Source organism: Dermochelys coriacea, chromosome 8 (genome assembly GCF_009764565.3).
Source record: "Dermochelys coriacea isolate rDerCor1 chromosome 8, rDerCor1.pri.v4, whole genome shotgun sequence".
In the NCBI taxonomy this organism is placed as follows: domain Eukaryota; kingdom Metazoa; phylum Chordata; order Testudines; family Dermochelyidae; genus Dermochelys; species Dermochelys coriacea.
Window position 1 is genome coordinate 16,871,060 of NC_050075.1, and position 24,293 is coordinate 16,895,352.

The 24,293-nt window shown below is 36.9% G+C and overlaps 1 protein-coding gene across 3 annotated transcripts in view; it reads right to left on the reverse strand.

Moving 5' to 3' along the window:
- NR3C1 (nuclear receptor subfamily 3 group C member 1) overlaps positions 1–24,293 on the reverse strand; it is a 166,878-nt gene that overhangs the window by 14,485 nt on the left and 128,100 nt on the right. For all 3 annotated transcript variants that reach the window (XM_038412004.2, XM_038412005.2, XM_043491397.1), the window contains exons 5-6: positions 10,925–11,203; positions 7,549–7,693 (exon numbers count right to left, since the gene is read on the reverse strand). In XM_038412004.2, the coding sequence (XP_038267932.1) occupies positions 7,549–7,693; positions 10,925–11,203 (424 nt within the window). The remainder of the gene's footprint in view (positions 1–7,548; positions 7,694–10,924; positions 11,204–24,293) is intronic.

The window sequence follows — 24,293 nt, forward strand, 5'->3', positions numbered from 1 at the left end:
GCAGATACTTTCTCTCCCTCAAGCACCATACTATTGATGAACCTTTAAAACACAAATTGATTAGATAATAAGCACAAAAATATTAATATAAAATATACCAGTCTGCATCTGTATAGCTAAAAAGCAGCTAAACAAATCGTGGTGTTTTTTCTTTATATTAGATATTATTTTGCAATTTTTGATATGCCCAAAAATCACACACTTCATAATATGCTAGGAGGAATATCAAACTGTTAAATTCTCTGAAGCCAGTTTAGCTTAGTTACTTTTCCTGTGCTTTACTCTTGCAGCAAATTATGGTATTGACTTTATACAGTAAGTAGTTTAAGATCAACTCTATCATGTTGCTGTAAGGTATGACACAAAGATGTGATCTGATGATGTCCTAATCAATAACTTCAAATTATTTAAATAGTGTGATTGTTAACTTGCACTGCCAATAAACATGCTACTTTTAAATGTTGTCTGAGTGCAAACTGAGAGGGAGAAAGTATGTTAACAGGGATTTCAGATTTTTCAGCTTAACTGCAGTAAAATACATTTAAAAATTACTCATACCAGATATTTCCAGCTGAAAACTGCAACTGTGCAGATACCTTTAAAATATTATGAATTATTTTTATACTGTATTTTGCATAAAGACAGTCCCTCTGCCCTGGGGAACATGCATTTAAATGACAGGTTTCAGAGTAGCAGACGTGTTAGTCTGTATTCGCAAAAAGAAAAGGACTTGTGGCACCTTAGAGACTAACAAATTTATTTGAGCATAAGGGTAGCTCACAAAAGCTTATGCTCAAATAAATTTGTTAGTCTCTAAGGTGCCACAAGTACTCCTTTTCTTTTTGCATTTAAATAGGATCCCTCCTCTCTTCAGTCTCTGATTAAAAGTGTTGCAACAACTGTAAAATTCAAGAAATATGTACATTGATGAAGTACATGTAGTGTTTAGAGGTTGGAATTGTGAATCAAGAGCCAAAAAAATTTCCTCGCTCAGCAGCAGACGTCCTTTGTGACTTGGGTCACATGACTTATCCTCATTTTCCTGATGGGGATCTAGGTAACTCAGAGACTACCTCTTTCCTGCATCAGATAGGTACCGTGAGGCTAAATTTGTTGTTTCTAAGGTAACTAGAAATCTTTCGGTGAAGGGCACTATTCATTAAAAACACATTTCATTACTTGCATAAGTGCATCAAGATAATAATTTCACACCATATGCTATACAAACTGTTGTTTGATGTTGTAATGAGTCTAAAATCTATCACAAGAACTTTTTTGCCACAGTTTTGTATGACTGAACAGATATAATCCATCCCATGTGGGTGAGTCCATACAGTCCTGCAAAGTCTTGCCAAATCTTCAGTTATGCAATACTCAGCTAAAAGAAAAGGACTATCTACTGAAATTAATTTCATCTAGTATGATATGGATCAAGAAAAGTGGCAGACCATTCTATTTCTATTAGAGAAAGTAACCAGTGAATCAAAATTTGTCCGTGACTGAAATTAAACATGTACGAGGCCAAAGACAGATTATTTTTATTGTTGCCAATGGGAAATGTTGTGCAATATAAAAGGATGGGAATATGGAAACGCTGTGGGCTATTTGCCTGCCTTGAGATGGAAAGCTCAAGCAGCTCCTATTTCCTAATCTTTTTTTTTCTTGTTTGAATTCTGCAACATTGCATGGGAAGTCAGAGTTCTGGTGCAGAATTCCAAACCCTGTGTTGCTGCACAGAAATAGTCTACTCCTAATCCATTTTGCTTAGATAAGAGATAGTCGGATCAAATACTAGATACATGATCCTGTTACCACAGCTAATAATGATTAAGTGCCTGATTCACTGGGTACTGAACACCACCTCACAGGTGCTGAGTGCCTTCAACTCTCAGAATCACACCCTAAAACAGCAGTATTCGCAAAGAACAATTAATAAATTTCTCCCACTATACAAAAAAAAGGAGTACTTGTGGCACCTTAGAGACTAACAAATTTATTAGAGCATAAGCTTTCGTGAGCTACAGCTCACTGCATCTGATGAAGTGAGCTGTAGCTCACGAAAGCTTATGCTCTAATAAATTTTAGTCTAAGGTGCCACAAGTACTCCTTTTCTTTTTGCGAATACAGACTAACACGGCTGCTACTCTGAAACCTCCCACTATACAGTATACTAACAATTACTAAGTCAATGCTACACTACTGAGTTTTGATAATACTATACAGCACTTTTCATTTTCAAAGGATTAAATATTAGATAATTAATTTAAAATGTTTGGAAATGTTAAGACTTGGGTCTCCCAACAAATGAAACTTATCACTCTGCCTTGGATTGTGATTCTATTACATAGGTTAAGCACTGTTGAGTCTGATTCAGACTTGGATAAGAGGATTTTCAAAACACCCCTAACTTCAACAGAAATGGTGTTAGTGATTCAATAGACAGTAGTCTTCCCTTTGAGTTAGTATTGAACCAAAGCCCCAGCATGGTATTAAGGGATGCTATGCTTCAGTTGGTGTCATCTTTTGGGTCACATGTAAAGAAGAGGCCATGGCCACTTGTGTTTTTTTAAAAAGCTCAAGGCATTTTTTTGCAGGTATAGGGACGTTACCCCGACGTGCTTGCCAAAATCTCTAGTTTTGGTAATTATATTCTGCCTACAATGCCCGAAGTGATCCTTGTAGTCTCAGTTGAATACGATATTCTTCTTTTCCTGTATTACAGCAGTTGTGTATTGTTTTTGTGCACTATTCGATAGTTGCCATGCTTCATTCAGAAATGCCTACAATTTACTGACAAGTAAATAAGTGAGAAATTTCAGCCAGGAGTAATTTTGGCGAATATGTAATACTGAAAATAAGATGTTAGAAACGAAGTGCCAATCTAATTTTACATACAATGCCACTATCCGCATGCTAATTTCATCTCTCAGTATACATGCTTTACTCAAAATTAATGAAGTTGTATATTCAAACAATATTTCAAGATTGTAACTAAATTATGGAAATGAATGAGTTATGTCTGAGAATTAACCGTAGTTAATAATTTATCACTCAATGTATGCTCCATGGAGCATCTGTAAAGCTTTATCTGTAAAGCTTTATGCATATTTACAGCACTATATTAAACAACAGCAGTTTTCAGAGGTAAAGCTTTTTGTGCACCAGTTTAGGACATTAGCTGGTGTTAATCCCATTAACAGTAGTATCAGAATAATCAACCACTTGAAGGTTGCAGCTATTCAACAAAGACATATTCAACATATTTTAATATATAAACAAAGTGAGAAGGGCAAAATCCAAGGCTTTTACAACATAATTACTAAAAAGAACAATAAAGTTTACAAAGGGCAAGACAAATATTTACACCAAAAAATGAAATGGAATGTGCACATGAAAAGATATTTGAAACACAAATGGCCAATCATATAGAAAATAAAAGGATTACTGGCTCCTGTCAGCAAACTAAGACAAGACTGGAGAGAAATTCTTTAACAATGTCATATTTTCTGCTTCTACAGTGCCTTCTATCCAAGGATCTCAAAGTACTTTAACTGCACTACACAAGTCTCAAAACACCCCAGTGAGGTGGATATTATTCCCATTTTAAATATGGGGAAATTGAGGCACGGTTTAAGAATCCACTTTTGCTCACAGGGAAATCAAAAGCCACAGGGCTTCAGTGGTGCAGGATCTGATCTTAAGTGTTTTGTTCAAGGCTACACAGCAAATGTGTGGTACAATCTGGATGAGGATCCAGATTTTCTGACTCCCAGTACAGGGTGGCTTTAACCCTGTAAAGCAGCACAACCTCTTATGCAATGGACAAAGTCCAACTGTAAAGCTAGAATTAGAAATCAAAACTTAGAAATTAGAGTAAATACAAATCAGCAAAACCACACTGACCTTCATAGCCTCACTGGCATTTTCAGCCATTTACAAAATATTGCAATTAAAATTGTGAATGATGATAAAGCTTAGTGGCTATATATTTTGAGTGCTCTGAATGTACCAATATTTCATAGTCTGTATGTCAAAGGGGATGATGTTTGAGTTCATGAATAAAAGAGACGCCAATTTCACATTTTTCATAGTAAACCCTCACATTTACTTTAAGTCTGCGGGTGGTTAAACTGAATCTTGGACTATTCTGGCCAGCAACCTCAAAGAATTTATTTACAGACTACTTCAAACAAACAAGTGAGTCTAGAGATATTTTAATTAAAACGTCACAAAATATATTGTAATGAGTAAAAACCACAAGACGACAAAACCAGTAAAGAAGCACAAAAGCAATAAAGAAGCTGAAGTGACTAATAGAAGTAAAGCTATAGTGCATATTTAAGTTATTTTCTTGTCCTGATAGACAAATATTTTTATGCTCAAAAGCAACCAACAAGCAGTCATACTGTAATCTATAAAAAGTAACAGTGCACACTGGAAACAGCAAGCTAGCAAATAAATTAGTGCCCTGATCGTTCATCCTCAGTCATTAGTTTAAACAGCTAAGATCAGATGTTATTATATGATTGGCTCATCTTGACTTCACATTCATCCAGGGCATTATTTTAGCATAGTGATGTCACCTCTGAAATCCATGTGCATAAGGGCACAATTTTCAAAAGTAATGAACACCTGCAGCTCTTCTTGCTTTGAACTGAAGTTGGGGGTTTTTGCTACTTCCAGAAATCAGGCTCTAAAGCTTATTGTTTTCTTGTTTGGGAATACAACAGAGAAAGTGACAATCAAATTAGGTACTAATATGCTGCATTAGGAATTCTCTAATTTGTTTTCTCCCTGGCTAGTGAACAAAATACATATCCTGCCTCCAGTGCCTCCGGTTAATTTAGGAAAGGTTTAGACAACATGATGATAAGAATGCCTGAGACCTCTACTAGTATCATCGGAGCTGCCACAATGGAAGATTACCTGCAATAACTATTGTAGAGTATTTTGACCATTTCTATTCCATAGAAGAAATAGGTTTAAAAAGTGAGCTAAAGGAGATGGTTCCAATGAGATCCATCTAAAGTAGAAAGAAGGCATAGAGCAGCGATCTATCAGCCTTGCAAGTAAGTTACAAATTGTCCTGTAACTTCTGAATATTTTGGCATTATGTTTACAAACAATCAAATGGTGTCAAATACCACATATACATCAGTCATATATTGGTTTTAATCAACTCAAATGAATGGGCAACAGCACACAGTTTCTTCAATCAGCCTCCCTGTTTCTGCTTTAGCTTTTCTATCAAACACAAGCAACCTCCTCCTCCCCTGCCCCCAAGTTCACTAATCCAACAAGACTCAAACCCATGTGAAAGGGTTAAAAAACTAAAAAAGTAAGCATTTAAAATCTTACCTTCAGAAGAGTCTAACAATTCAGTAGAGCACCTACCCCCAAAATGTTTTATTTAAAACTAAACACAACAACATAGTTTGACATCGATGCACAAAATTGTGTTTCCTATAGAAAAAAGGCTCTACCCCTGTTATGTTACTTATCTAAAAAGAGAGGATAAGAGAATTAGTGTTTGAAGGTACACAGTGCTAATCAAACACTATTTATCATAGTTACTATTTATCTGTTTAGGGTGACCAGTTTCCTGATTTTATAGGGACAATCCCAATATTTGGGGCTTTTTTTAATATGTGCTCTTATTACCCCCCACCCCGTCCCAATTTTTCACACTTGCTATCTGATCACCCTACATCTGTTAGATACTTACATGGCATTCCCTCACCATAATATCTGAGATATAACACCCTTTACTCAGGGGAAGATTAAGCTGATGTGGCAGAAGCAAGCAAGAACTTAATTAAATTCTTTCATGGCAGAAACCTTTAATACTCAACTTATTAGGATAAAAGGGTTCACAAATGTAAAAGAGCAGAACGGATATCTGTCAGACCATTATCATGCTTTCCTAATAGTTTCTGGCCCAGCCTTCAAACAGTATATTTTGGAAATTGTTTTGGTTTTGTGATTTAAATCCCTTTGTGCTTCTCTCTAGAACCATTAAGATGAAAATATTAATATACATAATATTTAAAATACATAATTGTTAGATAAACTGATTTACTTGACTGACCAGCCTACCTTGAAGCCATGCTAATCTGTTGAGTAACTAATGTGTTTTATACCTTTTTTTTCCCCATTGACCTGCCCAACTATTTTCTTCTCCTTCTATGACTATGGACTTTCAGTGAATGGCTTGATTTTTTTTTAACCCCTTTTAAAAAAATTAAAACCAATGTGCCACACTTTACAAGACAACTTATCTGTATTCAAACTAAACACTGAAAAAAGCAAAAAGCAAGTATGTTTAAACACACCAAGAAGCTGAAGTCTTATTTGAGTTTGAATGATACTACAGTGGACTAGAAAACTTGTAGGAACTGTTACAAAGAGAAAGTCTTTTGAAAACATGTACCCACAGAATAGATACCTTTGTTTTGAAATAAGGCTAGTGTGTATACCCAAATCTGATTTTAAAACCACAAAAATTGTTCTGCATTTTATCATCAAAATATCAAAAACTAAAAAAGTTAGAACTAGGTTAGACGTAAAGCCTAATGTTATATTTATATTATATAAGGTATGCGCCTGATTCTCTTCTAGACCAATGTTATATGCTAGTGTAACTCTACTGTCTTAACTGGATTTGCTCAATTTACAGTAAAGCAATCAGAAGAGAATAAGGCCTCATAAGTACAAGAGAAGTCCAAATGCTTAGCAAATTACTCAAAAAAAAAAAAAAAAAGCACAATAAGAACAACCAGCGTTTCCTGAAAATGGATAAAACTGGTTAGAAAAGAGCATTATCCTGGGCACAAGATTTGTCTATAAATGTTGACTTTCCGCAATCTGCAGTTTTACAGTAGATTCCAGTTAGGGAGTTCGAAACAGAACAGCTGTGGAATTACAAACAGCAATCCATGGGCCTACTTGTACAATAAAGGTGACACCGAAGCATAATTAGCTAGCTACACAATTCTTTAAACTGTGTTCTGTAAAATTTTTTTTAATGGGTTCAAATTAAGCAAACATTTTAACTATATACCAGCAGCTAGATCAACAGTACCATAAATGCCACCAACTCATTTAATTGATCAGTTCAGTGACAATGATAGTATTATTGTTTAGGAGTTTATTCCATTTGCCTGTCTTCTTTTTTCGACAAAGAACTTTAACAGAAATATCCTGTTAGCATCATTTTTTCCTGAACCTTTAGAACTAATTATTGTAATGAATGATGCAGGTGCATCAACAAAATAGAATCCATCCACCCACCAACCCTCCCCCACACTCTTCTAGACAGAAACACAAACTTTCAGCTAGTTTTAAAAGGCCATTAGTTCATTTGACTTATTTAAAAGCATACATATGTGCTAAACAGAAACGGTACAGTAATTCTTTGCACAACTTTGTTACCTAATGACATACATCAGTAGGATTTACTCTCTATAAAAAATACTTATGGCAGAAAAATGTTTCAGGGAGTTTAATACAGCTCTGGCATATGGGGAAAATGACTTATACACTACTTACTCATTAATAATCAGATCTGGTGCAAAACACAGCAGGTTTCCATTTGACTGTTTATATGATCTCCATCCTAGAGCAAAAGCCATCAGGAACATCCATGAGTACTGCAGAAGGGTCATTTGGTCGTCCAAATGTAAATTTCGGAAACCTAAAAAATACAAAGTATAACAGTATAGGCAGTGAACTAGTCATGCTTAGGAAATGCTCCTTTTCAAATCTATCAAACAAATCATCAGTACAAATAAGTGTTATTAATACACAGCAGTATTTTTAAATGTGTTTATTTTCTTTAGTTGAGGTGGTGCATGTAGACTTGAAGACATCAAAATTGTGTGTCGAACTGCAATGAACAGGTATAATAAAGTACTTTTGTATTTTATGTTGTTAGATGCTAAATAATCTGATCTAACTAAAAGTGCATCTGTATGCTGAGAAAGAACAGACTGCACTTGTGGTGGTAGGGAAGATGAAGACGTGAGATTAGAAAAACTAACAGTGCGTCTCTTACCTGCAAATTCTTGCTGTTGATCAAAGTAATATACAAAACTTCAGCATAATTTTAAAGTTACCAAGATTACTTTCAGCTGCTTAGCATACGACTGTAATGAATCTTTATTAGCCTACAAATTTTTTTGCCTATGCAGACGAAACAGTACCCACTGACAGGACCCAACTTAATGTGGTTATAGTCACAATCTCTTTGCCAGTCTTCAGACTTTGGAAGTCTTTAACATAACTAAATTCTTGAGCTGGTTTGAATTTGTGGCCTTCCACAGTTTTAATTACACAGAATACAGAAATGTACTGAAAAGGATAAGTAGCAGAAAAGATAACATGTATACCTTAATTTTAAAAAAATTATATTATTCCTGAGTACATATCCACACTCCACCCCTAACCTCCAGGTGACTGTTTCCTCCTGGAAGAGTGTGTGACACTTGGAGATCGCTTGAAAAGTACTACAGAAATCAGAAGGGAGTATAATATTAAAAGTTCAGAAAATGTTTTTTTTTCCATGTAATTGGAAATGAAGGTGAGTGAAAAATACCCTACAAATGACTAATTTAGTTAATGTATTTCCTCATAACCAGACAAAACTGGTTCAAGTGTCTTGTGTAAATATTACAGTAACTTCAGACTGAAGTCCACTGGCTTTACTTTAAACTCTTATTCAACAGTAATTTTACACAGTAATCACAAATCACAGAATATGTACCATGTTACTCATTGTCACTAACTGCCTGTAACATTATAGCAATATACAGAATGAATAGGGCCAACAAAAATAATGAAGAAATTTGTTATATCTTAAAATTGCTCCCCTGAGCAGATTTAAAATGTAGGCAGCTTTTAATCTACAGTGGTAGCTCATATTAAGCCCTGGCTGCTTTTAACAAGATTTTCTGCCACACTGAGTCCTTATTAAAATTTAGATTCAAGTTGACTTTATTTAATGTCATCAGATACTTGACATCCCAAAAAGGTCACTTCAGTGCTATTTCCCTAAGATGTTTAAAATGATGATATCTGGTGAATTAATATGCCCAAATTATATAGCCTCTCAATCTGGTCTACTTCAAAATAAAGGCTGGCAGCTTTGAAGGTAGGAACCCCCCCCCTATATTGCTACTTTTAAGACTTAGTAATACTGTTTAGAACTCATTTCAAAACTATTGGGTCAAACCTTGAGGTCCTTACTCAAACATTGCTCAGGCAAAACTCGTCTGAAGTAAAAACTTCAGGATACAGCTCATCTTATTTTCCATACATTTGTTTCATCGTTCTTTATTGTTAACTAACGATACTAGGGCTAACAAAATGATCTTTGTTCCTTATCAGTTCCATCTGCTTGCATTGTTTATTTCCCACCTGAGACAATAGTCCTCTGGACATCATAAACATTTCCACAGCAGCTAACTGTGATATCCCAAATGGAGGACTACTATGATTTCTGCAGGGGTGCCAGAAATCAAAGTAAACACAGTAAAATGAAAGACTGTTGTGAAGAAAAGCTTTAGTGATCAAGAAAAGGAAGACAAAGTCCTGGTATGATCAGAACAGTTACTAGCAATATTATTATTATTAAATAATAGTGGCCTTTCAAGGAATATCATCTTCTGTAAGATTAAGAGCTTATCTACCTGGGGAAATTAACTAGAATAGTTCCTCATGTGGACACACTAATTCAGAATAAAAAGTGTGCTTCCAAAGCAAAGTGTTTGTCCTGGAATAAAGTCACTTTTATCCCAGAATAGATAGCATCCACCCAGCAATTTTGTTATGCTAACTTCACACCTTTACTTTATTCAAATTATTTTCCAAGCATAGAAAAGCCATAAGGGACATTTCAATCTCCCTATTCCAGCATAAATGTTTGAATCTAGTCTTTCCTTGTAACTCCAAATAGGTTTATTTTCAAAAAAAGGTGAGACCATCATGTAAAATTAGAGGGCAAATTACGTTACATCTTTACTTATGTGTACATTGTACGTCACTCTTTAGATTTATTTATGGAAAGAGGTGACTAATAGCACTGGCTAGTGCCAAACACAGCAGAAGCAGGTGTGACAGTTTTCCTGTTTATAGCTCTCCCAGATGCTCAACGGCACCACATTTCAGTCTGTCTGAGGACCATGCAATAGGATGCTATGCATGATGTCAGAACTTGAGGACTCATTTTAGCTACCTGTTTCATGACGTGAAAGAAAGCCAAAGCAAACTGTAAATGCAGCATCTTTACTGACTTACAAATGGGAGGCATATTGGCAATTCTCCTTTAAAAGTGCCATGTAACACACCCAATTTTGTGGAAGCAGCTATGGTACCTGAACAAAATGGAATATCAGGCTTTACTCCTGGCCTGGGATTAGAGATGGCAATGACTATTCCCATTCAGGTAGGAAGGATGGGCAGAGTGGAGGAAGCGTGAGAACAAAGTAGCTATGGAGACAAAAAGATACAGGACAATTCCATTAAGGAGAAGGGGATCAGATGGGTTGCTCCCTGAATCATGGGAACCCTCTTGCTAAAAATTAATAATGAAGCACTGCATTCAAAACTGCTGTGGAAACAGACCCAGGAACACTTCTCTTTTTCTGTGTTAGTGTTTTTAAAAAAGGTTTCTGTTGTGTGTGTATTTTATCTCACAGAGACTGAAGGGTCCAACCTAATTTAACCTCAAATTGTAATCAAAGAAATAAAAAAGAGAATTTGGGTCTGTTTTATGTCTGTTTTGTTGATAGGTATTTGAAACATAATTAATCTAAGATATTAATCAATAAGAGTTAGTCCAGAAAAGTATGGAAGGAAACCACCAAAAGATAAAAGACTATAATTTGGGACAAAAACTGACATCTTTTACAAAACATCTGTGTATTACCTGGTATTGCCTTTGCCCATTTTACTGCAGCTACCACTTGCCGTCCTCCTAACATATTGAGAGTTGACATTATACGCCATGTTGAGTCAGGTAGAGTACTGTCGTAGCCCGAATACAGAACTTCCGGCTCAATGACTTCCAGCAGGGAAACCAGGGTAGGGGTTAGCTGCGGCAGAGATGCAGGAACTATACTCTTGCTTACTGGACTTTCAGAAGCATCCCTCGCTGCTGTCACATTAGACTGCTGAATTCCTTTGATTTTCTTCTTTGTTTTTCGAGCTAGGGAAGATTTTAGAAATTAATTAAATTAAGGAATCTACACAGTAAAAAAAAAAGATAGGAAGTGCTGCTCATGCAGGGAATACTCCTTTTTCTTTACATTAGTCAACTAATGTAACTTTTAAAATTTTTTCATAGGTTTTTGTAAAAATTTGCATCAGTGAAAGCTAAATTGTTGTAAACTGATTTATCTCAGAGATTTGTAAGAAAGGAGAAGTCACATTAACGTATCAGAGATGCAGAACAAGGCAGACAGACTAATGTGGGGTCTGCAAACTGTATTGAGTGTGACTGCTGGATTTCAATGAGACTTCTCATAATACTGAGCCCCACTTAGTACTAACAGTTTGCAGGATTGGGCACTTAATCATATGCTGAATATGTGAACTACAGAAAACACACAGAAGAAAGGAAAACTGTATTTTATAAATAGGATGCCACTGAATACTCAGAGCCAGAGAAAACATTTTTGGGGGATGACACTGGGCAAGAGAAGAGAATTTTCTCTGGCAACCCTCCTGCAAACAAATTATTGCTGCAGTAATTAAACAGTAAATAAAATTCATATGATATACCAGATAAACACAGCATAAGCAACACATTGCCAGAGATGTCTGCTCTAAAATAGACTATTTATTAGTGTATCACAAGTAACTGAGTCTCCTGCTTCCCTTTTGACTGCCAACTGTGTACATTATTTAGTAAATTTTTTGCAGTACAGGAAATTAACTGAAAATTCTTTTCTGAAGTCTGCATCTTGGTGCATACAGGGGTCCCCTAGATACACCAACAGGACATAATAATGCCACTTGTGTAACTTCTAAGAGGGAGAGGGACATAATTTCTATCCTCTTATAATTTGACTCACCACCACTGTAGAGTAACATAAAATACAACACAGATATGATGTGAGACTGTTTTCTCATTTAATTGTGTCCGTTCCATTGTCCAGATGATTATGAATTGTGGATTATGACAGAAATGGTCTCAATTACTATTTTGAAAGTATACAATGATATAAAAAGATGCCACAAGTGCAAGTCTGATCTGCCATGAATGGCAAATGAACACAATACAGACAGGTTTCAGAGTAGCAGCCATGTTAGTTTGTATTCGCAAAAAGAAAAGGAGTACTTGTGGCACCTTAGAGACTAACAAATTTATTTGATCATAAGCTTTCGTGAGCTACAGCTCACTTCATCGGGTGCATTCAGTGGAAAAATACAGTGGTGAGATTTATATACACACCCTGCCTAGTTATTCAAAAACCTCAGTTTTAAATTCAGTAACTTTTCAATTATTTTATTTCTACCCAGGCTGTAGGTAACATAAGTTTGCCATGGACAGACAAGTTACTTGCACTGAATATTGAAAGTAAATTGATATTACTTTTAAAGACATTGCATTACCATACTAAATGTCTACAGAACAAAACTTAAGGCTATGTGATGAGTGGATAATTTTATTATGTCTCCATGCCAAATAGTGACTTGATTATAATTAATGCATTATTAGAAAATGTATCAGATAACTCAGTAATTTTACAGTTTCAAATTTTTTGAAGTAATAGATACTAAAAAGAAATTAAATGAAAAAATGTTAAGGCAACGGTATGGCAGGCTTTGCAACAGAATAAAATTCAGAAAATGCAAAAGTTTAGATTTATAATATGATGGGTATTTTGTGGGAATGGAAAAGACTTAATTTTTTAAATGAAAAATAGTTTCATACACTACACATGGTCCAGAATCCTCTTTGTGGTTTACAATCACATTTTCTTATTTTTTTAAAATGCCCTCTCCCCTGCGCTTTAAAAGGCCCAAAACAAACATAACAGCTTCATCTTGAAAAAATAAAGAGCCTGAATTTTAACTCTTACTACGCTGGTGTAGAGTTACTTCCTGAAAAATTCATGCTACCCACATCAGTGTGAGTAAGGGGTTCAAAATCTCTCTCTCATTTCAAGTGAGTGCGTGTAAGTGTTTGCAGATTAGGCATAAGAGACTATCTGGACAATAAAGTGAAATTGACAAAACACAAATTGTCAAAAGCCCAAAGTTAACAAGAGAAATATCATTTTCTACAATTTTTCAGTTCTGATATTCCAGTGTTGCTTAGTAGTATGTGAGGTAATATAATTTTCAAGGAGAAGCATCATTTTTAAGTTGACTGTGTCTATTTATGTAACAACTTAGAATTGGAATTAATTATACAAGTTCTGCAATTTTTTTTTTACACCATGATTTTCTACTGTCCCAGATGCAGAGGCAGTGCTTTACGGAAGGATTTATCCATGTGCAAATGAACAAGATATTTAAAATCTCTCTCATGCAAATTATTCCAGCAGCAACCTCTGTGCCTGTCAGGCTAAATAAGTAAAATGTATAGTAAAGCAACGAAGGGGAGCTGTTAAGTACTGCTCCTGTGTGAAAAATGAAAAGGAGTACTTGTGGTACCTTAGAGACTAACAAATTTATTAGAGCATAAGCTTTCGTGAGCTACAGCTCACTTCATCGGATGTGTGAAAAAGATAACACTTCTGAACACAGAGGCCTGGTCTACGCTGGGGGGGAAGATGGGGAGGAGAAAATAATGGAAATCAATTTTGCAAATTTAGCTATGGGTAATCCCAAACAGATGTTATAATTTTTTATTTAGAACAATTTCAGAAATTACCACATTACAATTTAACTATTTTATTACAGTCGAATCCTAAAGAAAATTACACAAAAACTACATTAAAAGAATGTTATTAAGGTTGCATGCTCAAGCACTCACAAGTTAGGAGATACCACAATTAAAGCTTTCACATACAACCTTAATTTTCCGCTCCCCCCTCTTCGCTGCACATTATGATACAGTCTTTACTTGTATGATTACATACTATTTTTTTCATGGGACCCTTGCCTCATTTAGTGCACAGGATGAACTGTGCCCAGTCAGTCCCAAGTTCCCCACTCCTGCCCCAACTCCCTGTCCCCGGTGTCCTTGTCCAGACAGTTCCAGTTCTCCCCTCCTGACTACTCGTCCGATTCCACCCCACTGCCCAGCTGTTTCCCTTTCCACATTCCTCATCTAATCTTAGAGCCATACCCGCTCTCTCCCTCAGCTCCTTGTCCCAATCCCCCCCGCCTGCCTGGCTCCTTGTTCCACTTTCTTTGTGAAGCCTCTCCGAGTTCTCCCCCAGTTCCTTGTCTGATGTCTACCCTTCCTCAGACCTTATTCCCCACTCACTAGTTCTTAGTCTCAGTCTCTTTGCCCTAGCTTCCCCTCCTCCCAGCTCTCAGTCCCAGTTTCTCTCTTCCCTGCTCTCCATGTCTCAATTTATTCCTTCCCCTTCCGCTCCCCCACAGTCTGGCTTTTATTTCTTCATTAATTGAATTAAAGAACTTCCTTCTCCATGATACTTGGGTGTCAGGGTTGAGACAGTGGAAGCTCGGGAGAGAGGGGCTCCCTGTTCTCAGTTCCAGTGTCTGGCTCTACCCAGAACCAAACCAGCTGGGAGCAGCCATAGGAGGGAAAGTCTGGATTTGCTCCTGTCCACATGCACAGTCCCATTACATGTAAGAGCCGGAGGGGTGGTGGCGCATGCAGAATCTGGTCAGCACTGAGAGAGGCTCGAGTATGCTTACAGAAGACTGTCTTCTGAGATTTAACTGCTAAAATGGACACACGTCTCTATAATGCATGTGCAAATTGACTTTTTCAAAGGCTTACAACTTGGCCAAATCGGGACACATTTTCACAGTGATGACAAAAGGCACATTCCTGATACAAAGGCCACCCACTTGTCAAGTTTCAAGCCTCTGTTCCAAAGCCAGACAGTATTACAGATGTTAAAAGAAAGGGACTTAAGAATTTAATATGGGCAAAACAGCATATTTTTTTCCTAGCTTCATTCTGAGAAATGACAAATATTTTGGCTTAAATTTTTCACAAATATTCAATCCGAAGCATGCACCTGCCATGGAAAATTTCAGCCTGAACAGCTAAAGTTTGGCAAAGCAACAAGCAACTCAAAACAGGGTCTTTTATAATAGAAAGTGTCAAGAAACCTGCCTATAATAACATGCAAATATTACTCATGAAAAAGAGAAATGTTGAGGTAATATATGTTTTTTCAGTACACTGTTTTTAAACATGCATCTTCTGTAAGACATAGTATAGGGTTTCTGAACTGTTTACACAGATGTGTCTTCATATAGACATTGTCTAATGACCAACTGCTCTCTTGTTCACAAATTGCACATCATCACTGTGACAACTAAAGAGGTTTCCCAAGTATTAGAGTCTCTTTTCAGTTTACTGCTATTAAAACTGATTTGTTTCCAAAGACTTTTACCGACTCTGCTGTTTAAGAGGATTGCGTTTAAGAGGATTAGAGTGACTGACTCCAAAACAACTGTAAATGTTGCCCCAATCAGTAGGGGGTTTCCCTTCACAGTCATATTAAAGATCTGGAATGAAAAAATATTTTCTCTAGCTGTTCTCCTGTAGTAGCATACCATAACTTTATTAGTACCTAATCTCAAAAGGTACTCAGTTCCCAACATTCTCATTAATTTAAATGGCAATTGTAGGTGTTCAACATCTCTCAAGATTAAGCCTGCAGCTATAGCCTGAAACCAGATTTGATATATAGTGTTCCCATTTGGTTAGTAAGATCAGAACTTTAAATTTTATAGCAGAATTTGGTGTAAACAGGCATAATTATCACTGACTTACTTCTCACAAGCTACAGTTGTTTACACCAGCACAGATTATGGCAAACACAAACTTTAAGTGGATAAAGATGATGGTCTGAGATTAATAGTTCGCCTCAGGTCTAAATTAATTAACACATTACCCATTTAATAAGTTTAAAAATTACTACTGTCTCAACAGTTGACATTAATGAAACAATTTTGCCTTCCTGGAATTTCCTATACACAATACCATACATTATGCATACACAAATGTTCCCTTTCACATACTGTACTTTTTACTTGTTTAATTGATCGCTAAATCTGAGTAAACATTCATGACACTAGCAAAAACAGAATCAACAGCAATAAAACTGAAAGCAGAAGAAAAGCAAAAATTGGCAGGCTGAGCTGCAGATGGTTTACATCCTGTAGGCTCGTGGACACCGTCCTGAACACTTTTAAAATTAAAAATACAACAACAGAACCAATATATAATAAAGTAAAAAGTCTACCCAAATCAGAGACAAGGAATATCCATCACCACTACAAAATGGGAACTATGGCCTAAATTTTCTGGACACATTTTGTGATTGTGGTTGCTTCAATTTCTGGGAATCTAACTTGAGACACCTTAAAGTGGCCTGATATTTATGGAGTGCTACACACTTTCCCTCTTAAAAAAAATACTGAGCTTCTTTAAAATGTGTTCGCCCAGAAAAGAGGCAACCCCCGCCCCAACTCTCTCCCCACTAGCCATTTTTGAATATATTACTTGAATATTCAAGTTTTTGAAAGGAAAATGAGACAATTTTCCATAGCATTCAGGGCACTGGAAATGTCAATTTTTTTCAAGTTTTTGAACTTGGGGAAAAAAAAGGATATTAATAATGTTACAGCTGTCAAGAGGAAACCAACTGATGAGAGGAAACACGGGCACCCAAAAGAAACTAAGAACCATCCTTAGCAGGGAGGGCAGAATAGAACAGATTACCTCAATGCCACAGAACAGATGGACGCAGCAGTTAATAACACAGAGGGATTCAAGAATGTAGTTACTGCCATGTGCCAACACTAGTGTGAGAAGAATGTAAATAATAATGTAATGCCTACAGGATAGTTTATTAAACTCAGTAGAATTTATCATTTTTAAAAGCAATGCCCCCTCCCCAATATTTGAAATCTGCTGGATCATTTCATTCTTCAAAATTTAGTTGTCTTGTCCTGAGATGTTTATTTCCCTTCCTTTCACATACAATTTCCCCATAATTTTCCATTTATTTTGATTGATAACCTACCTTTTTAGTAAGTTGTAAAAACACATTTTCTATAATGTTTATGGGTGGTTGCAACAAGAAAATTGAAGTCCAAAATTCCAGCTGGTGTACAAAAATGTACCCTCAAAAATTTGCACGTGGCCTTTTTACAAGCAAATAAGGTCTAATTTGTACTCACTATAGGAGTCTTGCTGAAAAGTTGGCCCTTGAGGTTCAGTGCTTAAACTATCAGAGTGGCACAGAATTGTATTAGAAAGAGAAAAAAATTAACCTGTAAGTGCAAGCAACTGCACCCTATTAAAGGATATATCAGCTATAAACTGACTATACTTGATCTTAGCTAAAAAATTGAGATGATATTTAGATGTTTTTTGATTAATTTTGCTGTGTTTTTAGAAATACAGTTTAAGTATTTTTCACATCTGGAATGGTCTAAGCAGGGATCTTCTGAGGGAACAAAATGTTTGCAGTTCACTTTTAAGACATATTACTAATTTATGTTTTGTTAAGAAGAAATGCTTAACAATAAGCACAGTGGTAGTCTGGGATAAGCATCTTTACTGACAAAAATCCATACATCTTTACTCGTATAGCCTAGCTAGTCAGCTAATTCACATTTGAAATCAATAGCTGCCTCTTATTTTAGCTCAATTTGCCATCAACACTCATTCTGGCATGGACAAAGCATGTAGGAAGGATTACAATGGTCAGAGAACATTTTTGTTCAGTAGGAAAAATAAACAAAATGAGAACTATGAAACTTCAGTGAGGAGTCCAACAGCAAGATTTTCTATATATTGCATCATATACTTCTAATATTATCTCCTTCGGTTTTAAAGATCTGTTTGTATTCTAAAAAGTCTTTAGCTCTGTTCAGCCAATCAGGTTACTCAACTCCTTAAATATACTGAACTCTAGAATAAGAGTGGTCAGTTTTCCTGATACTTTTTGGGGAAGATTATCAATTAACTTCAGCAAAATTCAGCAGCATCACTGATTTGTTTTTACTCAATCACCTTTGTACGTCCAGACTTTTTCTGCATTAAGATTTTGTTAACTCATTAAGATAGCAGTCAGGGATGTAGAAATGTGCTTCAAAACATGAAAGTGCATTTATACTCTGTTGGTGTCTGATGGCTCCATCAGATTGTAATGTAGCTTCCCAGGCTTGTTCTCTTTGAGTAATTCCCTAGTAAAAGTTTCAAGTAATGGTGTCTGCCACTCCCAAATACCAGCCGAGCAAATTCACCCTGAAATCTGGAGGTCAAACTCCTGAATATACACAAGTAGCTCCTGTCTTTGATGAGTATGCACACGTGTAACTGAAGTCATTGATTTTGAGCATACAATCAAAGTGCAAGGTAACAATTCTGTTGATGAATTGTGAGATAGCAGCACCGCTATGATAGCCATTTTGTTCTAACACAAGTCAAAAAATTTTATTCTCAACACAAAGGTGAGCAGATAAGACTCTACAAAAGGACAGGAATCACCTCTCAAGTAAGAAGGTGCCATTTACACAGTCACTTTTAAGAGTAAGCCTCACTTCCACAAGCAATCAAACAAGCATTTTTCATCCTTGCACCTGAAGATGATTACAAACTGCCAAGAGAAATCTACAAGTGATACTGCTTTGTATTTGGCTGCCATGCTCTTTGTGTACTGGAAACAAATTTATCGTGGGTTTATGCCAGATTGCTAGTTTTCTAAAGGCATATATTATCTCATTGTTTTCTTGTATCCCCCCTGTAAGTCTGTATGTATCTGCTGTCTCTCATGTTAGACTAAGATCTTTGGGGCAGGGTCAGTCTTTGTTAGGGTGACCAGATGTCCCAATTTTATAGGGACAATCCTAATATTCGGGGCTGTCTCTTAAATAGATGCCTATTACCCCACGCCCCGTCCCAATTTTTCACACTTCCTCCCTGGCCACCCTATGTGTTCTGTGTTTGTACAACGGGGTGCTGATCCATTACTGGGACAGGCACCACAGTAATACAAGTAATAAATAATAATAATACATAACATTACAAAAAAGTACATTAAAAAAATTAGGTTTGGAAAATCAAGAACCAAAAAGTTAGGAAATCCCAGAATTAATGTTATTGGTGCTCTCATTTCAGGTGCCTGGACCTGGCATGGCCCGCAGCAGCCCAGAACTATAATTGCAGGAAAAGTCCTGCTCAGCCCCAGGCTGAATCATGCTTAGTGTGGATGAAATCTTCAGGGAATTTTGCTGCTAAAAATCTAAGAAGTCTACTGAGCATGCACAAACTGCGATTTTTCAAAGGCCTATAACTTGGCCAAATTTTGGGTAGATTTTCTAGGCAAAGCGCATCTATGACACAAAAGTTGCCACCATCTCTAACCATGTACCACCCATATTTAAAGTCTCTATAGCAAAGCGAGGGGGGTGCTAGACCTTTTAAAAGAAAAGGTTGTCAGAATTTCTTACTATGGGCAAAACAATGATAAAAAAATTAAAAAATAAATTCAGCCTGAGGCAGCTACTTGGCACAGAAAATTTAAGTCCAAACTGTTAGAATATGGCAAAAGTCATAAGCATCTGAAAAAAAATAATGGGGAAGTTTAATAATAGGTTGTACTACTGTCCCCACGTTAATGTTATAGGTCAGGGGTTCTCAAACTGGGGGTCAGAACCCTGCGGGGGTCCTGAGGTTATTACATGGGGGATCACGAGCTGTCAGCCTCTATCCCAAACCCCAGTTCGCCTCCAGCATTTATAATGGTGTTAAATATATAAAAAGTGTTTTTAATTTATAAGGGGGGGTCACACTCAGAGGCTTGCTATGTGAAAGGGGTCACCAGTAGAAAATTTGAGAACCACTGTTATAGGTGGTAATGCTAGCAACACCTACAATTAAAATGGCCCAACACTTCCCAATATAAACCCCTATTTTCACCTGCTTATAACTGTGGGTCAAATCTTTTTCCTAATGATGGCAAAAATCCCCACTGACTTCAACAGGACCAGGACTTCTGTTTATAGATAACTAGATAAAACACAAAAACACCCACTAAAATATGTGGGCTTTTACTGTGTAATCATCAAGGTGTGAAACTATAAAAACCATGGAAACATACAGCTGAAAGGTAGAGTTTATTTATATTAAGTCCAGTGCCCTGTGCTGAAGCAGAACCAAAGAATCTAAATTATCCCTGACTGGTGTTTGTCAAGCTTGTTCTTAAAAATCTCCAGTGAGGGGGATTCCACAATCTACTTTGGAAGCTATTCAAGAGCTTAACTACTCTTACAGCTAGAGAGTTTTCCCTAATATCTAACTTAAATCTCCCCTTGCTGCAGATTAAGCCCATTACTTTTTGTCCCATCTTCAGTGGACACGGAGACAATTGATCACCATCCCCTTTATAAAAACCCTTAACATATTTGAAAACTGTTATGAGGGCCTGCCTCAGCCTCTTTTTCTCTAGACTAAACATATGCAGTTTTTTTTAACCTTTCTCGTAAAAGTTTTAGAAAAGTTTTTATCATTGTTGGTTGCTCTCCTCTGAACTCTCTCCAGTTTGGCTACATCTTATTTAAAGTGTGACTACCAAAACTGGACAAAACTCCAGTTGAGGCCTTGCCAGTGTCAAGGGGAGCAGGACAATTACCTCCTGTGTCTTATACATGACATTTCTGTTAATACACCCCCCCAAATGATATTAGCCTTTTTAGCAACCACATCACATTGTTTGATCATGTTCAATTTGTAATCCATTATAACTCCCAAATTCTTTACTGCAGTACTACCACTTAGCCACTTATCCATTTTGTAGTTGTGATTTTTCCTTCTTAAGTATAATACTTTGCATTTGTCTTTACCAAATTTCATCTTGATGGTTTCAGACCAATTCTTCAATTTATCAAGGTCATTTTGAATTTGAATCCTGTTCTCCAAAGTGCTAGCAACCCCTCTCAGCTTGGTGTCAGTTGAAAATATATATGTACATTTTCTTCCCATTATCCAGGTCTTTAATGAAAATATTGAACAGTACCAAACCTAGGACATATCCCTGTAGGACCCAGGTAGATACATGCTCCCAGTGTGACCATGAACCATACCTACTCTATGTACAATTTTTCAACCAGTTGTGCACCCATCTTATAGTAAATTTCATCTAGCTCATATTTCCCTACTTTGCTTAGGAGAATGTCTTGGGGGACTCAATTGTAAATCTTACTCAAAATCAAGATATATCATTTCTATGGTTTCCCCTCATCCACTACACCAGTAACCCTGTCAAAGATGCAAATCCAGGGTTTCAAGAAACTTTCCCATAAAGACTGTCCCCTGTACTGTTTGGTTTTGCTTCCGTTTTATTTATTTGGAATCCTCTTTTTTCTTTTCTTTCGCTCTTCAATTTCAATCCTCTGTTCTAACTTCTTGACTCATTTCTACCTTCTTTTTTCTTTATCAATAAAGTTCTGGGTAACTCCTTCAGCTCTGTCATTGTGGTAAAGCCTTTGCAAAAAGCTACTGGGGGAAGTCATGATTAAGGCTATGTTTTAGTCATGGGTATTTTTAGTAAAAGTCATGGATAGGTCACGGACAATGAACAAAAATTCACGGCCTGTGACCTGTCCATGACTTGTACTATAAATATCCCTAATTAAAACTTCAACCAAGGGGCCGCAGGTGCTCTGGGACGAATGATCCGGGGTGACGAGAGTGTTCGGGGGGTAAGGCCCACAACACCTGCTGGTGCTGGGGGGAAGAAGGGTGGGTGGCAGCGCACAGCCCAGGACCACTGCTAGTGCTGGGGGGGTGAGGGGGGATTTGCTGGGACTGGCAGGCTCCCTATCTGGCTCTGCGTGTCCCTGCAGCTCTTAGTGGGAGGGAAGGCCAGGTGGGCTCCCTGCGCTGCCCCCGCCACAAGCTCCGGCTCCACAGGTCCCATTTACTGGGAACCCCAGCCAATGGGAGCTGCAGGGGTGGGGGCCTGTGTGCGCAGAGCGCCCTGGCCCCTTTGGGAGCTGCAAGGACATGCTAGCCACTTCTGGGGAGTCCCCCACCGAGGTTAGCACTGTCCCACACCCCAACCCCCTGCCCCAGCCATGAGCCCCCTCCCACACCCAAACTGCATGAGCAGCGGCTGCTGCAGAAGTCATGGATGTCATGGAAAGTCACAGAATCTGTGACCTTTGTAACACGCACAAAATTAGTCATGATCACAGAGGGAGAGACAATCCCTAAGGCAATTGGATCCAGTCATCATGGGGGGGATTTGAATATGAGGACAGAGAGATTGATATGAACACTGTTTTCAATAGGAAATCAGTGCAGAAAAGAGAACTGGGGGATAGTGCCTGCATGTATCTGTTGTACAAATTTAGAGCTGTGTGTCTTAATTTCACTGAAATTTCTACCTGTGTTGTTTCAATACCTCTTCCAATGGTTTTACACAGATGCTGAATAACAACAGGGAGATGATTGAGCCTAGTCAAGACTTGAATAAATCAGAACAAATGTCACCAGAAACCCATCATGTAATTATTTACATGCTTTTCACTACAAATCTATCAAATCATTTAATTTTAAAAATACTATCAATATCTTCCTGCAAATAATTCCTTTAACTTCTCTATACAGGACATCCCTACTGGCTAGTGGAATGTTTTGTCAGATTTCTTTTCTTCTGCCTAAATCTTTAGTCATACTGAACATCACTTCCTGCTAATAAATACAATTTAAAAATGAACTGAAGAGTTTTACTTTAAAAGTTAACAAAAATCAAAACAGATTGTGTGCTTACATAGTGGTACATTTCTTGAATACAAAACACTCCTCAACTATCTCTTTTCAATTTTCCATTTGGCCTCAAATCCAAGCATTTTTGTTTTTCTTACTATTTAATTCTGTTTTTTGGACTTAAAAAATAGTAGTTTTCAAAGCACTAAATTAAAATAAAACTAATGTTTAACTCCTGCTTACAGATATATACTTTAAATAAAGAAAAACTGATAAATTTTGCTGAATCTTGTGAAGTTACCTACAGCACCTGGAACTTCAAGGGTGTGCATCTGCACATGTTCATGAATGCCATTTTTATGTTTAATGACACAGTTACTGTTAATCAGGTTAAATGTGATAGATTTATGGAACAGTCTAACACTAGCTGCAACCTGAGTTCTGATTTGTTACAGCTTCCATTAACCTATTTTGCACTTATCTGACTCCCTTTGGATAGCAGAAATGAAGCGCCACATCTGACAGATTACAGTCCGTGGTATAAGAAGAAAAGTACATTAATCAAATTAAAGATTGGACTGAAAAAGCTGTGCTATCTATAACTGCAATAATTCTGAAGCAGCAAAGCATGACAGACAACAATAAACCTTCAATGTTCAGCAGCTATGAGTCCTGGAGATGTTTACTGCCTTGTCCTCGCTACGTCATTTTGGGACTATCACTTTATAATAAAACTGCTTGGCTCCAGGGAAAAAATTCTGATGGGCTGGAGAATATTTCTTAAGGCTAAAATAATAATAAAGGTAAAATACATGTCTCTTGGCACTTATCACCTACATCTAAGGCAGCCAATTATTTCTAGCACAAAAATATAGCTTTACCCAAAACAAAGGTTTATTACTAAAATGATCAATACAAAAAATTGAGTTTGACAAACTCTAGAAATTTACAGGTTTCAGAGTAGCAGCCGTGTTAGTCTGTATCCGCAAAAAGAAAAGTAGTACTTGTGGCACCTCAAAGACTAACAAATTTATTTCAGCATAAGCTTTCGTGAGCTACAGCTCACTTCATCGGATGCATGCCTATTTAAAATTTACAGTAAATGTTTCTTGCTACAGTAATATTTATGTCTTGTTTACACAAAAAAGTTTATCTGGAATAAAGTGGAGTGTGAATTTAAATAACTATGAATTAGGATTTTTTTCTTGTATGAATTACTTAATATAAGAACATAAGAACGGCCCCAAAGGTCCATCTAGCCCATTTTCCTGTCTTCCGACAATGGCCAATGCCAGGTGCTTCAGAGTGAATGAACAGAATAGGTAATCATCAAGTGATCCATTCCCTAATGCCCCTTCCCAGCTTCTGGCAAACAGATGCTAGGGACACCACTCCTGCCCATTCTGGAATTATCCTC